This window comes from Punica granatum, chromosome 2 (genome assembly GCF_007655135.1).
Source record: "Punica granatum isolate Tunisia-2019 chromosome 2, ASM765513v2, whole genome shotgun sequence".
NCBI classification, from domain to species: Eukaryota; Viridiplantae; Streptophyta; class Magnoliopsida; order Myrtales; family Lythraceae; genus Punica; species Punica granatum.
Genome location: NC_045128.1, coordinates 26,910,584 through 26,925,021, shown reverse-complemented (window position 1 = coordinate 26,925,021; position 14,438 = coordinate 26,910,584). Strand labels below are relative to the sequence as shown.

Genomic DNA, 14,438 nt, shown 5'->3' with positions numbered 1-14,438 from the left:
CAGCCCCGACCCCTCATTCCCTTTTGATTTTCTTTATAGGACTAAAATGAAATAAAATGGAAAGTTGAGGATATGAATGATAAAAGAAAAAATATTTAGAACCAAAATTATTAAAATGTTAAAGATTGAGGATTGAAAATTGAAAAAAATTAATGTCGTAACTCTTTATGTCTAACGGAGTAAACTTCAAAATGACTAATTGTCCCAAACAAAAAAATATAGTGTGATTTGTCCCGATCTCAAATCACAATGTGAGTTTTTGTCTTCTTTTTGTCTTCTGTTTTACTCCATGGTACCAGATGAATGCGCTTTAATGATAGTTGTTTGTCCAGGAGGGAGGAAGATGGCCATTAATTCATGTTACAGGTTTCATTCCAAGTACAACATAATTGTGATCGATCATCTATCATCAATATGTTCTCCTAATAGATTTTTCTAGTACGCGGAACCCTTTTCTTCGATAGTGGGTATTGACGCACGCTGGCCATGATCGGTAAGACCAAAACCTTATCTTTCTCGAAGACAATACTAGAGCAAAAGCTTCCCACTCTGGCGCTGCCCCTCCAACGATGGATCAACATGTACCAACGTAAGACCAAGTTTTTCAAAAGCAATAGATAATCATCCCTATCCAGTATAGTTGAAAGCAATCAATCAACAATAATAATCTCGAGACGTGTATAATTGCTGAATAATTACCCGAGTTAATTATAATCCTATCTTTCTAACAGGTCATAATCATTTTATGATGTGGGCCCCTCCCCCAACTCTCCCAGCAATCAATCGTTCCCACATCGATCGAGCTCCTCACTTCCTTGCGTAAATTCCCCTCTAAGGAACCAGCCTTTATCGGAAGTACTACTCTGCAGTCTGCCTGTAAATTCTCCCATTAAAATCAAGAAATGAAATAGCACAGTAGTGCACTTCTCACCTGGTGATCAAGAGATCTCAGATTTGATACTCAGTGAGATTATCCGTGCTTTTTTATTAGATATTTAGAATTTTTATTTTAATGTACTAGGTTTATGGACTTCTCTTGTAACAGAAAAAAATTCTCACATTAAAAAGAAAAAAAGAAAAAAAATCTTAATGGCCGACCCGATTTGTCTGATTAATTAGAATTAGAATTTCAAATATCATGATACATGTCAAGAAAAAATCACGAGATGTAATGGCGACCAATTACATTATTAGTGAACAGAATTTATAATAAGAGTTTAAAACTTATTAAGAAATATTTTGTGATCAAATCATACCGTTTTGAATAAAAATTAGTTTCAATTAATAAATTAAAAATAACTTGAATTTCACCCTAGAAAAAGAAATGATTACATGAATTCATCACACATGCCTCCCTCTGGCCTCTCCTCGCCTTCATCTAGTTCTGGCTTCCTCTCTCTCCGTCTCCGTCTCCGTCTCCGTCTCCCCGCTGTCTGTCTACTCAAGCCAAAAACAGAGGAAACAGAGCATGTCCCTCCCTGCAGAAGCGCCTCTCCTCTTACCCTGTATCTGCGTTCTTCTTCTCCTGGCCTCGACGGCTACCTCCTCCACGGACTCCTTTGTCTTTGGGGGCTGCTCGCAGCTCAAGTACACCCCCGGTTCGCCCTACGAGACCGCCGTCAACTCCCTCCTCACCTCCCTCGTCAATTCGGCCGAGTTCTCCACTTACAACAACTTCACCGTCCCCGGCCCCGGTTCGGCCCCGGAGGACACGGTTTATGGCCTCTTCCAGTGCCGGGGAGACCTCAGTGCTGATGACTGCTCCAAGTGTGTCACACGAGCTGTGAGCCGGCTCGGGACTCTCTGCGTTGGCTCGTGCGGTGGCGCCATGCAGCTCGATGGCTGCTTCATCAAGTACGACAACACCTCATTCCTCGGCGTCGAGGACAAGGCAGTCTTATTCAAGAAATGCGGGCCACTTATCGGGTAATACATCCCGAATAACTCCTAGCCATATCATTTCATTGTTCTCCCCCAGTTTAAGACTAGAAGTGATATTGTCCTTGTATTCAACAGCAGAGAATCTGACTTCCTACTGGGGAAGCAATGTTTCCGACCTTTCGAGAACAAATTCGATATTATGTTCGATTTAGTGTATCCTTTGAGCATGCTGATCACTCGATACATAAATTCACCAGGCTCGATTCTGAAGGCACGACGGAGCGCGACTCCCTGCTGGGCTCTGTGGTAGGAAGTGATGGTGCCTACAAGCCGTACAGGGCGGGATGGTCCGGCGATGCCCGTGCAGTCGCACAGTGCGTGCAGGATCTGAGCGCGAGCGAGTGCCAGGACTGCCTGACTGAGGCGATCACACAGCTGAAGACCAACTGCCAGGCTGCGAAGTGGGGAGATATGTTCTTAGGCAAGTGCTACGTCCGCTACTCAGAAGGCGGGGATCACTCACACGACGGACATGGTACATATGCCATCACCATCACGACGCTAGCCATGATCTTGAATCTTAAAAACTTTTTTCCCTCGATGATCATTATTCAAACCGAATTTTTCATCGGATTCCCGTTTGGTATATTATCCTTAATTTTGGAGGGATTTCCTTGTTTTAAAGCAGCTTATCTTATGTCACTATTATGCTAACCAAAGGTCCATGTTTTCTGGTACCGTGCCCCTCCTTTTGTCACAGAACGATTTGCTTGTGTTGAAATCAAAGATTCCGCAACGATTTGGTCCCACAAACTTATGTCACTGTTTTTTTTTATTCTTTATTCTAATTCCATATTTGATTGGATCGAATCCACAGATTGGCTGATGATTTTTGTCGTCTTAACGTAGGATCTAGCAACGACGATGAAATTGAGAAGACACTCGCAATACTCATCGGACTCATTGCCGGGGTCGCACTTATCATCGTCTTCCTCTCTTTCCTCGCTAGAGTGTGCGATAGAGGCAAAGGTGCACCTTCCACTTTCCCTTCCTCGTTTTTTTTAAATTTTTTTTCCCATTATTTAAGTTCAAAAGAATTCGTCGCAGATTCAGTCTGTCGTAATGAATCTATCGAAAACAAATGAGTTAGTTAATATATATGGAACCCACATACTGCAGGGGAGAATGTCCAGTTTAGACATAAATGACTACTTAGGTTTATCAGCATAGATTTTTCGACTTATCGACTGAAACAATGTTGCGAATAAGACCACTTTCTAATCTTTCTTGCTTTAACATTTTGCAGGGGGTAAATAGCAACTCGTGGCCAATTCAGGAACCGCATAGAATCCCTTTTTCCTGTGGAATTAATTATATTTTTTTTTCTGTAATTCATTTGCTGCACTTTTATTTATCCCCCCTCTCTCCATCCTGTCCAGTGGAGTTGCTTTCTATCTCTGTATCCTCGTCTTTTGGTATTCTCTCTCTGTGTAAAAAATGACCTAGAAGTGTTGGAATAGGATACCTTCTGGTCCTTGTCGGCTTTTCCGGTTTTCCTTCCTGCACACCAAATCATCATGTTTAGTTACTGCACCGGGATTAATAATCTGGACTCGTTGCCGAACTACTACACGAGCGCCTGATCTATTCTGGACCTTTGGCTAACGTCTAGAGAAAGGAAATAAGCTCACAGCACCAAACCCGATTTCATAAGGAATGTAGGCCTAAGCAGTTACAATTTAGTGCGATTTCTAGTGCAGTTGTGAGGATGCTATGAACAATGATTGTTATTTAGGATAAGATCTTTCTGATGGTAGGCAGTTATTTGCCATAAGATACTTGCAGCTGCACTAATTACATGGAATTTTCAATGGTGGAATTCTCACTCGATCTAATATATACTTCTTTTTGTTTTTTAAGAAAGAAGGTATAGCGCAGTGACGTAATTCATCGCCTGTCAATTAAGAGATTGTACGTTCAATACTCATCGTTGACTAACTGTGTCTCTTTAATTAACTTATAGAATTTTTCTTTCTTTGTATTAGATTTATAGATCTTCCTTAACCCAAAAAAATTAATATTTTACCGGATTTACTATGTGACAATGTCACAAGTCAATAGGATTTTCCAATTCCTCTTGGATTTTAGTAATATCACAAAAAAATTACTATTGATAAAAATAAATTTTTTTATATGTCTAGTGATATAGTGTCACGTGATATACCTATTATAAGAAATACTTTCTCTAAATAAAGGGGCATTAGTATACTTACTAACCAAAATTGCAATCTCTTAATTCTTAAATAAGAATGCATGTCATTATACTATATACTTTTTCAAGAAATTCTCTCACTTTTTTTGGGTGCGAAAATATTCTTACTTTGCATCAACAACATATCCACCTTCCTTTCCTTGGACCCCACCTGTTAATATTATGAATAATGTTAAGAAATGTTTAGTTTGTCCCTCTAATTATGAACAGATCAGTGATTTGCAGTTGTTATCAGTCCAAAATCTTTTGCTTTCTTTAATATAAAGTAAGCAAATTTCCTTTGTTATCTTGAGGCCACTCATGAAGGGAGAAGATATCCTTTCATAATTCAGTGTAAACAAACCATCAAATGATCATCCTTTTTTTTTTTTACCTTTACTTTTTTTCATTATTATTTGAAATTTTAAGTTCCATTTGTAATACCGTTTGATCTGGGAAGAGTAAAGATATTTCGCTTTACAATTTCCACTTGACCTAGAAGTAGATGGGTGTAAAATTTGGTATCATGACAATCGTTTAATCTAAAATATTAATAGAATTTAGTTTAAAAGTTTAAATTGCATTCTGAAACTGAATTTTCTTTATATACTTTTGGTGTTCCCGTTGATTTTCTGATATATGATTCTTACTCTTAAATATTCTCAAAGCAAAACTTCTCTCGGGATCATGTGTTGGCGAATTTAACTAATTCTTACGCAAGACATCTTGTCTCTCCTTCATGGATGGATTTAGGTAGGGGGTGGCGGTCACCCCATTGGACTCGGGAAAAATTACAAAACTTCTATTTGAAATTTGTCGAGTTTATCAATTTTTCTATTTCGCCATATTGATTTTACGATACAAAGTTTCTTGGAACTTCACCCCATTGGACAAAATTCTTAAATCCGTTCTTGAACTGCTACTAAACCATTTCGCAGCCATAGTAAGACATCCAAAGGGTCTAAGGTAAATTATAGGCACAACCATTGTGCCTTGCTGCCGGTCAAAATGGGCCATGACGAACAAATAAGAAATAAAGAGAAGTGCAGTATGTTTTATAAGTTTGGATTTTTTAGAATTTCAGTCCTATAAGTTTCAATTTGAATTTTTCATTCCTATATATTTGCTCCGCATTACACTTTTAGTTTTATCTGCTAACAACTGCTAGAGATCTATTGACGTGGACTTCACAACGTCAAATTTGTCATAGATGGCTTTTAATTGTCCACGTGACAATTTTCTATTGGTTGAAAATTAAAATGTTAGAAAATTAAAAAAAGAAATTCAGAAATTAGCACAAGAAGTCCACATGGTAATTTTTTATTTGCTTAAAACTTTTTAAAAATTAAACTATAATTCATTATTATTTTTAACAATAAAAATATTTTAGTAAATAATAAAAAAAACCAATCGAAAGGGGAGGACACTGGGGACCTAAATCAGGGGTGGCGACCGGAATCGAGACCCCCACCGCCGGCTTCTGCCCTCAATTTCGATATTCTTTTTAAAAATTCTTTTATCTTCAAAAATATTTTTATTATTAAAAATAATAATTAATTAAAGTTTAATTTTTAAAATGTTAATAGCAAATAGAAAATTACCACTTGGACAATTAATAGCTACCTACGAAGATTTGAGGGTGTGAAATTCACATAAGCATATCTCTAATAATTATTAATGGATAGGACTAAAACCACGCTACGAAGTAAATGTATAAGAATGAAAAATTCCAATTGAAACTGATAGGACTGATGTTAAAAAAAGTTCAAACTTATAGAACTTTTGCTGCACTTTTCTCATATATATCACGTAAAAACATGCATCAAATATTAAGCAAGAGCTAATAATTGCATTTATTATTTTATTTCGTGCCAAAGATGGCCCAAATAAAGGGGGTATCGAAATCGATTGCTGGGTCAGCGTACAAACACGTCAATTATAGTGTAGGAATTGTCTAGAATCCTCGCTCCATGTCTCTCATGATCCATTGCTTTTAGTTATGCTTTTTCTGCCAAATGGGTCAGCCAGTTTCTAATCTAATCACTCTTTCTTTATTAATGAAAATGGAAAATATGTGAGTTCCATATACGGGATCATCTTTTTAAGGAATGTGGACTGAGAATCCTGATCATGTCTGATTATGTTAAGCGATGGAGAATCAATCAAGAATAAATATGATAATTATTTAAGTAATTAACAGTCATTCTCATATTTATTGTGATTTAATTAATGTCTTCCCATATCATGTGAATTGAATAGTTTTTTCATGAGTGAGGGACCTGCATAGGGGTCAGCTATCTACAATTAGCTCCAATAATGCACTCAAAAAGGCTTTCTATATTCCATCATAAAGCAAAACAAAGTAAAATGATCACATCTCATTACAACCGGAAATCGGAGACATGGAAAAAGATTTGTCAGTGTGTGACCATATTAAAATCAACCATCGATCTAATTATGCGATTGGAGTATGTCGCATCAGTTGGTCAATTGGATTACAAGACTCGTATGTACGGCATAAAGATAAGTACGCGATACTCTAAGTTTAACAAAGTCAAATCACTTGTTATGAACAGTGTTAATGATCGGGCACATATTACAGGCTTAGATGCCTTAATAATATAATAATCATCGTATCTCAGGTTTTGTACAGTATTTCAGGCTAATTCTTTAAACAAGAGAACGAAGGAAATTTATTCAGTCATGTCCTGTACCATTGGGAACTCAATTAAATACAATCGACTGCTAAAGTACATATAGTGTACTGCGCTCTAAAACCCTTCACTCCACTCAATTGTGTTGCATTTTGTAATCGACTATGTTTATTTTGTGAAGGTACATGATTGGATCGGAATAAATTTAGAGAACAAAAGGAATTCAAGTTGCCCTTTTGGATTGGTGAATGAAATTGCCCTTTAGCCCTTTAGAATAGGTGGATATTCATATTCTTCAAAATTGAATAGCTCAATGACGTGAAGAATAAAAAAAGGGAGGAAATGGACCCTTATGGCCATGGCAAATAGTGCGAACGTAGAATAAGATAAAGAGAAAGGCCGGATGGTTCATTTGTCACTTCAGATTTGCAAATTATTTGAGCATATTCTTGGGTTTGACGAGACACCTTGCACGCCAACTTTTTCGAGGTTTTGGACAATATTGAGAAAGAAAAAGGGCCACTTTACTAAAGGGAATGTGATGCTTGTGCCTGTTTTGTCCTTGAATATGGATATATTTAATTTCTGCCTGAAAATTGATTTCATTTTTACTCTTCCCGGAAATTAATTGGGCAGATTGGAAGCTAGCTCTAGATAAACAATATCCTAATATCGGCACCGGATATGATCGCTCGTGGAAAGGGAAAGGAGTTGCCACTACCAATAGTTGGCCCGAGAATTTAAGTTTGGTTAGTCGCCTATTTCACTACCAGGTATGAGATACTACAATTCAGGTTCTACTAATCGGTCTTTGAAACTGGAGATTGGATATATAATTTCTATTATGATCGGATGGCTTGGAGTCTGCAGGTCGCCCTAAATTGGTAATCATTCGGCTACTGGGTTTCACCAATTTCAATATATGTATGTATGTTATGGATCATAAAATTAGCCCGACTCGTTTGGCTCGACTTATCATCCTGGACCCACATTGATATTTCAGATTCGGTAACTAAATCCTATTAAGTATATTTTCTTATCTATATTTTCTAATATCTCTAATCACATGTATGACAAGTACATATACTTGTTAGTTGTTATTAAATATTCTACACATACAAATATCTCGGGACTCATATAAATACCTTTCCGGATACCCCTATACCATAAGTTCAATTCTTCTGCCTTTCTTCGATACATTCTCATTTAAGTATCGGAGAGGAAAATCGTTCTCTCCCGTTCTTCCCCTTTTTGCAGGTCACTCGAGACTCGTGGTCTGCACGTGATCAATCCGAAAATCGAGATCCTAACGTTAGCGCCGTCTGTGGGAAACGGCACGAAAATTCATCACATCGGTTATTTTCCACCACTAAGAATAAACACTGGCTTTGACTAGGAGTGCAGCAAACTCTCAAGCTGAGAATGATAGGACTCGGGGGGCTCCAAACCCTCAATGGTAGCCTGTATCCAACAATCCGGCACAGTCGGCTCATCAAGATCCACCACCACCAAAGCACAATCCAAGCGTGGTTCGATTAGATCAACTAGCGCTTGATGTTCAAGCAGCAGTGGAGACAATCATCATAACCTCTCAGGAGCCTTAGGCTAACTTGGACGATCATGCGACGGCGAATCGAAGGTTGAGCCAAGTAGAATAAGATGTTGTCTCCTCTAATGCGTTTGCCTAAACCCCTTCGCGGAGAGAGCTCCGAGAGTTTGCCCCGCATCGTGCCTTTGCTGATCACAATCCCTCTGGACCAGCTGTAATTCCCTTTCCGGAAGAAGTTCAACGCCTCATCATGGATAAGGTTGCAAAAGCCATTTAGGCTACTGAGCAAAAGCAGTTAGGACTTCCATCTCCTAACGGGAACCTTGAATCCCCTCTATCGCAGGATATCCTCAACACCAAGGTATCTTGTAAACTTAATTTTTCTCAAGTAACTCCTTTTGATGGAAAAACAGATCCAGTCAACCATGTGTGTCGCCACATCACATTGCTTCTCGGAAGAGGGACTTCTAAGAGCCTCTAATGCTTGCTGTTTCTTGGGACCCTCACTGGGATTGCCTCCGACTAGTTTCACTCGTTGGCTCCTGGCTCTATCACCGGCTTCACGCAATTACAAGAGTTGTTCATCCAGAGGTTTGCGGCAACTCGACGAGTGAGGCGTAACCTCAACGAGTTATTCACCATGCATAAGAGAGAGGGAGAAACACTTCAAGCATGGTACAAGCGCTTCTTCAAGGTCACTACCGAGATAGAGAGCTTGACCCCTCGCGAAACAATGTCTGCCTTCTAAAGAGGTCTCAAGAAAGGGGGGCTCAAGAAGAGTCTCATTGTTACACCTCCGCAGGACTTTGCTGCTCTTGGAGCTCATGCCCAGAAGTTCATAACCCTGGAAGAATCTCTCTTGAATCAGAATGAACGTGTGAGAGAGAAGCAAAAGAACCATCCTGTAAGTGACAGAAAGGCGGAGCGACACCCACCTCCACAGTTTGAGCAGTTTAGCGAAAAAGACCATCCTGGAAGTGATAGAAAGGTGGAGCGACACCCACCTCCACAGTTTGAGAAGTTTACACCCCTCATATCATCCAGGTCAACTGTGCTCTGTGAAATTGAGCGCCAAGGCCTAGCCACTCCACCAAAGGCTTGCAAGAAAGGAGACCTAGGACGCGACTTCGACAAGTACTGTCACTACCATAAAACTTGGGGACAATGACACTAAGCGCTTCCAGGCGTTGAAGAACGATATAGAGAAGCCGATTCAAGCGGGACACCTCCGGTCATTTGTTTGGCGACGGGATCAAGAAGGACACTCGTGAAACCCTCCTCGTTCTCGCACATTTGATCAGAGAGTATCGTGATGAGTAATTCATTAGTGATTCTACTTTTTATGCATTATTTGTTTCGCTTATCTCTAGGCATAGGATTCCTTTTCATTTGATAGCTCTTTTACTTTGAGGATTTGCTTATAATTAACAATGCATGTTGAGTGTTTGGTTATCAGCCTTAGTTTTAAAGCTCCAGCTAAGGGTGTGCATGGGTACCGGGTATACCCGGAACCGGTTGGAACCTACCCTAACGGGTAGGGTCCGGGTAGCTCGTATTGAAAATATGGTAGGTTCCGGGTATTAAAATTAGGAATCTGTGAAAATCGGTTCCGGTTCCTGCCGACAGGGTACTCGGAACCGGTTATTTATTAAAAAAAAAAAGAGGAAAGAGTAAAGTTACTATCTTCTCTAATGAATCAGAACATAGGCACTTTGTTTTGTGAGGTCGTATTATGGATGTTCAATTTTGTCGATGGATTGATGAGACATATTATTATTTCATTGTTGTGAATTAATCTAAATTTTGTTGATATTCTATTTGGCGTAATTACTGATTATGTATATGATATTTTCGATTTTATTTAGCGAGAAGAAAAAATTTACAGGTTCCAACAGGGTATCCGGAACCTGTGGTATAATACAGGTTCCGGGTAGGTTCCGGTTCCATAATTCAACAGGGTAGGGTCCGGTTCCCAAATCTTGGAACATGTCCCTTACAGGGTAGGGTTCGGGTATTATGAAAAATACAGGGTACCCGGAACCGATCACCCCTAGCTCCAGCTTTGACAAAATGCTTGTTCTACATGATTGTTGACACCGTTGCCCAACTCTTTGAGGACCTAGGCCTCTTGTTTCTACACAAGTAGATTAAGGGGCCTTCGCTTTCTACACCAAAGGATCCCGATAGGCCTTTGTTTTCTACAGCGAATGGACCCTCGCTTTCTATTGCGATGGGTTTTCTCACCTCCCATTGATGACCGCGTTCCTCGCTTTCTACATCGAGGATATGATGGCCTTTAATTTCTACAGCGAAGGGCCTCTTGCTTTCTATAGCTTGGGAATACATCCATTTGGGGACCACGAATATTATTTTCTACAACGGTGGATCTTGGCATTCGCTTTTCTACAGTGAGGGGTGTATCTCTTTCTACACTGGTAGAGCTCCTCATGTCCGCATCGAAGACCATGACCTTCGCTTTCTACAGTGATGGAATATTGGCATTCGCTTTCTACAACGACGAGATTCCTTGCTTCAAACGGCACGATAGACTCAACGTATAACGTTAGTCTAGCCACAACATGAAAAGGCAATCGCCTACAATGCGACATCAACAACGACGCTAATCCACTCCCACAACCTCTCGAAGCTCGAGTTCACAGAAGTTGGGAGCTTATGATAGGGACCAAAAAATTGGTCCGACTCGTTTGTCCCGACTTATCATCCTGGGCCCACATTGATACTCTATATTGGGTAACTAAATCCTATTAAGTATATTTCTTTACCTATATCTCATAATATCTCTCATATTATTTCTCATGACTCCTATAAATACTTCTCCTGGTACCCTAAACCCTAAGTTCAATTCTTCTACCTTTCTTCGTTACATTCTCATTTAAGTATCGGAGAGGGAAATTGAGATTCCCTTCCATTCTCTTCCTTTTTGCAGATCACTTGAGGCTCGTGGTCTGCATGTGATCAATATTAAAAAATCGAGATCCTAACAATATATATTCTGAATTGATTAATCGTGCTTATGTCGTCATTTCCACACTCACGTAATTGATTTTGTTGTTGGGCTCGATTAGGGAAAACTTAGCTCGAAGAAACGAATATGAAACACATATAATTTGTGAAGTGCATGTCATATATGAAGTAGGTCTACTGCCCTTGATGGGCCTAGGCGTAATACCCCTAATGGACCTATGATGATTGTTTTATCCATAATTGGCCTAAAGCAGCGCTTGGTAAGGTATTTCAAAATTACGATTTTGTTAAATTTAGGGGTTAGAAACATGATATTTTTTCTAACAGGTTAATAGGTATTTATAAAAACTGTTTTTGCTTATTCTCAATTTTAATAGTTTCAATTATTGTCTCCCAAATACTTTTGCTTATGCTAAAATGAACACATATTTTTTAGTAATTATACTTTAACACTTTTATTTGAGCAAAAACACTACAAAACCAAACCTAAATGTGGGCCTAGCACCTCTAGTGGGCCTGTGATGATTCATTTATTCCTAATTGGGGTTTTAGACTTTTGGATTGCACGGGTTTTATAAATAAAAATTTATGATAGAAAATTCTATATTAAATTTAATAATATTTGTTAATGTGAAATTTTTATAGTAAAATATATATATATAACATAGAAAACTTGTTTTATACTATATAAATTTTAATATAGTATGAAAATACTTAATTTATTTAATATTCTCCACTATTTTCATATTTACATAGTATTAATAAATTATATTTACTTTGTACGTATGTGAGGATATATTTATTTTTAAAGATATACCGTATGAATTTTTTGAAATCACATGATGATTATATGAATTATATTATAATACAAAAAATAGTTAACTCTAAAAGTGAACTTTTTATTTTAGATCTATTTATTAATTATAGTTATGTAAATGTGTAAAATTATGAGGAAAATAACACCACAGAGCACAATTTTTTTTTCGAAAATCACACTACAAAACAAAATAAAATCATTTCTCGAGACAACACAGAAATTTTTATTTTTATCACCGTGCAGCACGCCGTCAGTATTCCGTCAGGAATTAGACGAAATTCTGACATGACAACCTTTTTAGGGGTACTTTCACACAAAAGGGAACTTGAGGGACTAAATTACATTAAATAAAATACAAAATTATTTTACAAAAAAAGAGAGAAGTGGTGGCCGATCGAGAGATGGACGGGGCTATTCACCGACCACCAGTCCCCCGATTGAGGTCATAAGCTGGCACAGGCCAGGTCGACGACTCCAGTCAAGGTGTAGGTGGCCGGGTTGGTGCCCCCGACCACCCACCACTACCCCCCTTCGAGAGGACCTAGTGGCTGGGACCCCCCAAATTGGAGGGGACGGGGGGCTCTTCTCCCTGCCATTGACCCCTCGATTGGGGTCGCCGGCCTTGTCTGAGCAAGCTGACAACCCCAATTGGGGCTGGATCGTCGGTGGGGAAGCCCCCGATTCCAACCGGCCTTTTCCCCTTTTTAATTTTTTATTTAGTGTTATATTTTTTATTTTATTTAACGTAACTTAGTCCCTCAAGTTCCATTTTGTGTGAAAGTATCCATAAAGAGGTTGCCATATTAGAATTTCGTCCAATTCATAATGGAATACCAATGAAGTGCTGCACGATGATAAAAAAAAAATTATGTGTTGTCTCGTGAAATGATTTTGTTTTATGTTGGAGTGTGATTTCCATAAAACTTATGCACTGTGTGGTGTTATTTTTCTAAAATTATACAAAGTGAAAGGTTGCATTATATTTTAATAATATAAAAAGTTCATATAAACTAACAAATATAGATTTTTTAAAAATAATTACCAAAATAATTTTTCTTATATATATGTATAAGTATATGTATATATATTTTCAGAACATATTTATTTATTTATTTATTGATAAATATTTTGTTAATATGAATGATTGTATATATTTATAATTAGACCACTATTTTAATGTACTTGTATTCAAGTTTATAGATATATATAGATAGATGGGTCTAAATGCGGACCTAGGACCTTTGACAAACCTAATGCGGGTCTTATGCAGTCCTAAAACTGTAATAGGCCTAATGTGGACCAAAAGCCCTTAACTGGTTACCTATAAAGGGCCTAATGCGCATAATTTGATTTCGTGAATGGACATGCTCGGGGCTCTTGAATCGTGGTTGGAATAGCGAAAGGTGACAAATCGATTTTACCCGCAAAAATATCTATTCTTTTGATTATTATTTTTTTCAAAAAGAAGAGGATGGAGCAGATGCCGCGGCAGCTGAAGGGGCTGGCATCATGGCGTCGGCCTAGGGGCTAGATAGTCACAATCCAGGCAACCCAAAAGGGCGGCTGGGGCTACAGTCGCTTGGCTTACATTCTACCCAGCTACAGCTGCAGGTGCCTATGACTAGGTGGTCGGTGTCATGGTTACTGGGCTTGCAAGCCGGGCAACCCCTTGATCGGGTCCCTTGTTCGTTTGTTTGATTTCAGCATCTCGGCTCGGTTTTCAAATAATTTCATGAATTCGACGATTTTGATTTCAAATAATTACATGATTGATCACATGAACATCACGACAACCACATCCGATTTATCTATCAGCTCTCGCTTTATCTGCATTTCTGGAGTCAATTTTATGATTAGTCCAAGGTCATATTAGTTCGATTATGACCATCATCAACATATTAACGCAACGACATCATCATTATATGATCATCATTTCCTCAAGAACTTCGAATATATCATTTTATGTTTGAGTTTGTGTGTTAATCAGTTTTTGTTCTTCTCCGATTTTTACAAATAATAACACGGCATCACACGAACAGATCACTACCAATCGTCGAATCAATAATAGACCGAATCATCAAAGAAGTATTAGATTTGCTAAGTTTTAGAGTTTATTCCACCTCCGAGCTAGGACGGTATTGAGGGCCGAGCCTATTCAAATACGCTCTACATCTTCGTCTGCTACAAACAAAGAAGATTTTAAGAGGAGGTCGGATTGTTTTGAGTTTCTTAGTCTCAGTAGAGGAGAGCCGAGCAAGGAATAGAGACTTGGTTGGAGCTCGATCGAGTGTGGAGGAGCAA

The 14,438-nt window shown here is 38.5% G+C and overlaps 1 protein-coding gene across 1 annotated transcript; it reads left to right on the top strand.

Annotated features, from left to right (window-relative positions):
• Positions 1-1,334: 1,334 nt before the first annotated feature.
• LOC116197821 (plasmodesmata-located protein 6) lies at positions 1,335-3,437 on the top strand. Its single transcript, XM_031528072.1, has 4 exons — positions 1,335-1,926; positions 2,139-2,416; positions 2,791-2,910; positions 3,188-3,437. The coding sequence occupies exons 1-4, from the start codon at positions 1,469-1,471 to the stop codon at positions 3,196-3,198; spliced, it is 867 nt and encodes a 288-aa protein (XP_031383932.1). The 5' UTR covers positions 1,335-1,468; the 3' UTR covers positions 3,199-3,437.
• The last annotated feature ends 11,001 nt before the right edge of the window (positions 3,438-14,438 follow it).

Excerpts from the sequence above, each read along its gene's own strand:
- LOC116197821 (XM_031528072.1), top strand. The coding sequence starts at position 1,469 with ATGTCCCTCCCTGCAGAAGCGCCTCTCCTCTTACCCTGTATCTGCGTT. Across the intron at positions 1,927-2,138 it reads AAATGCGGGCCACTTATCGG|GCTCGATTCTGAAGGCACGA; the intron begins GTAATACATCCC and ends TAAATTCACCAG. Across the intron at positions 2,417-2,790 it reads TCACTCACACGACGGACATG|GATCTAGCAACGACGATGAA; the intron begins GTACATATGCCA and ends GTCTTAACGTAG.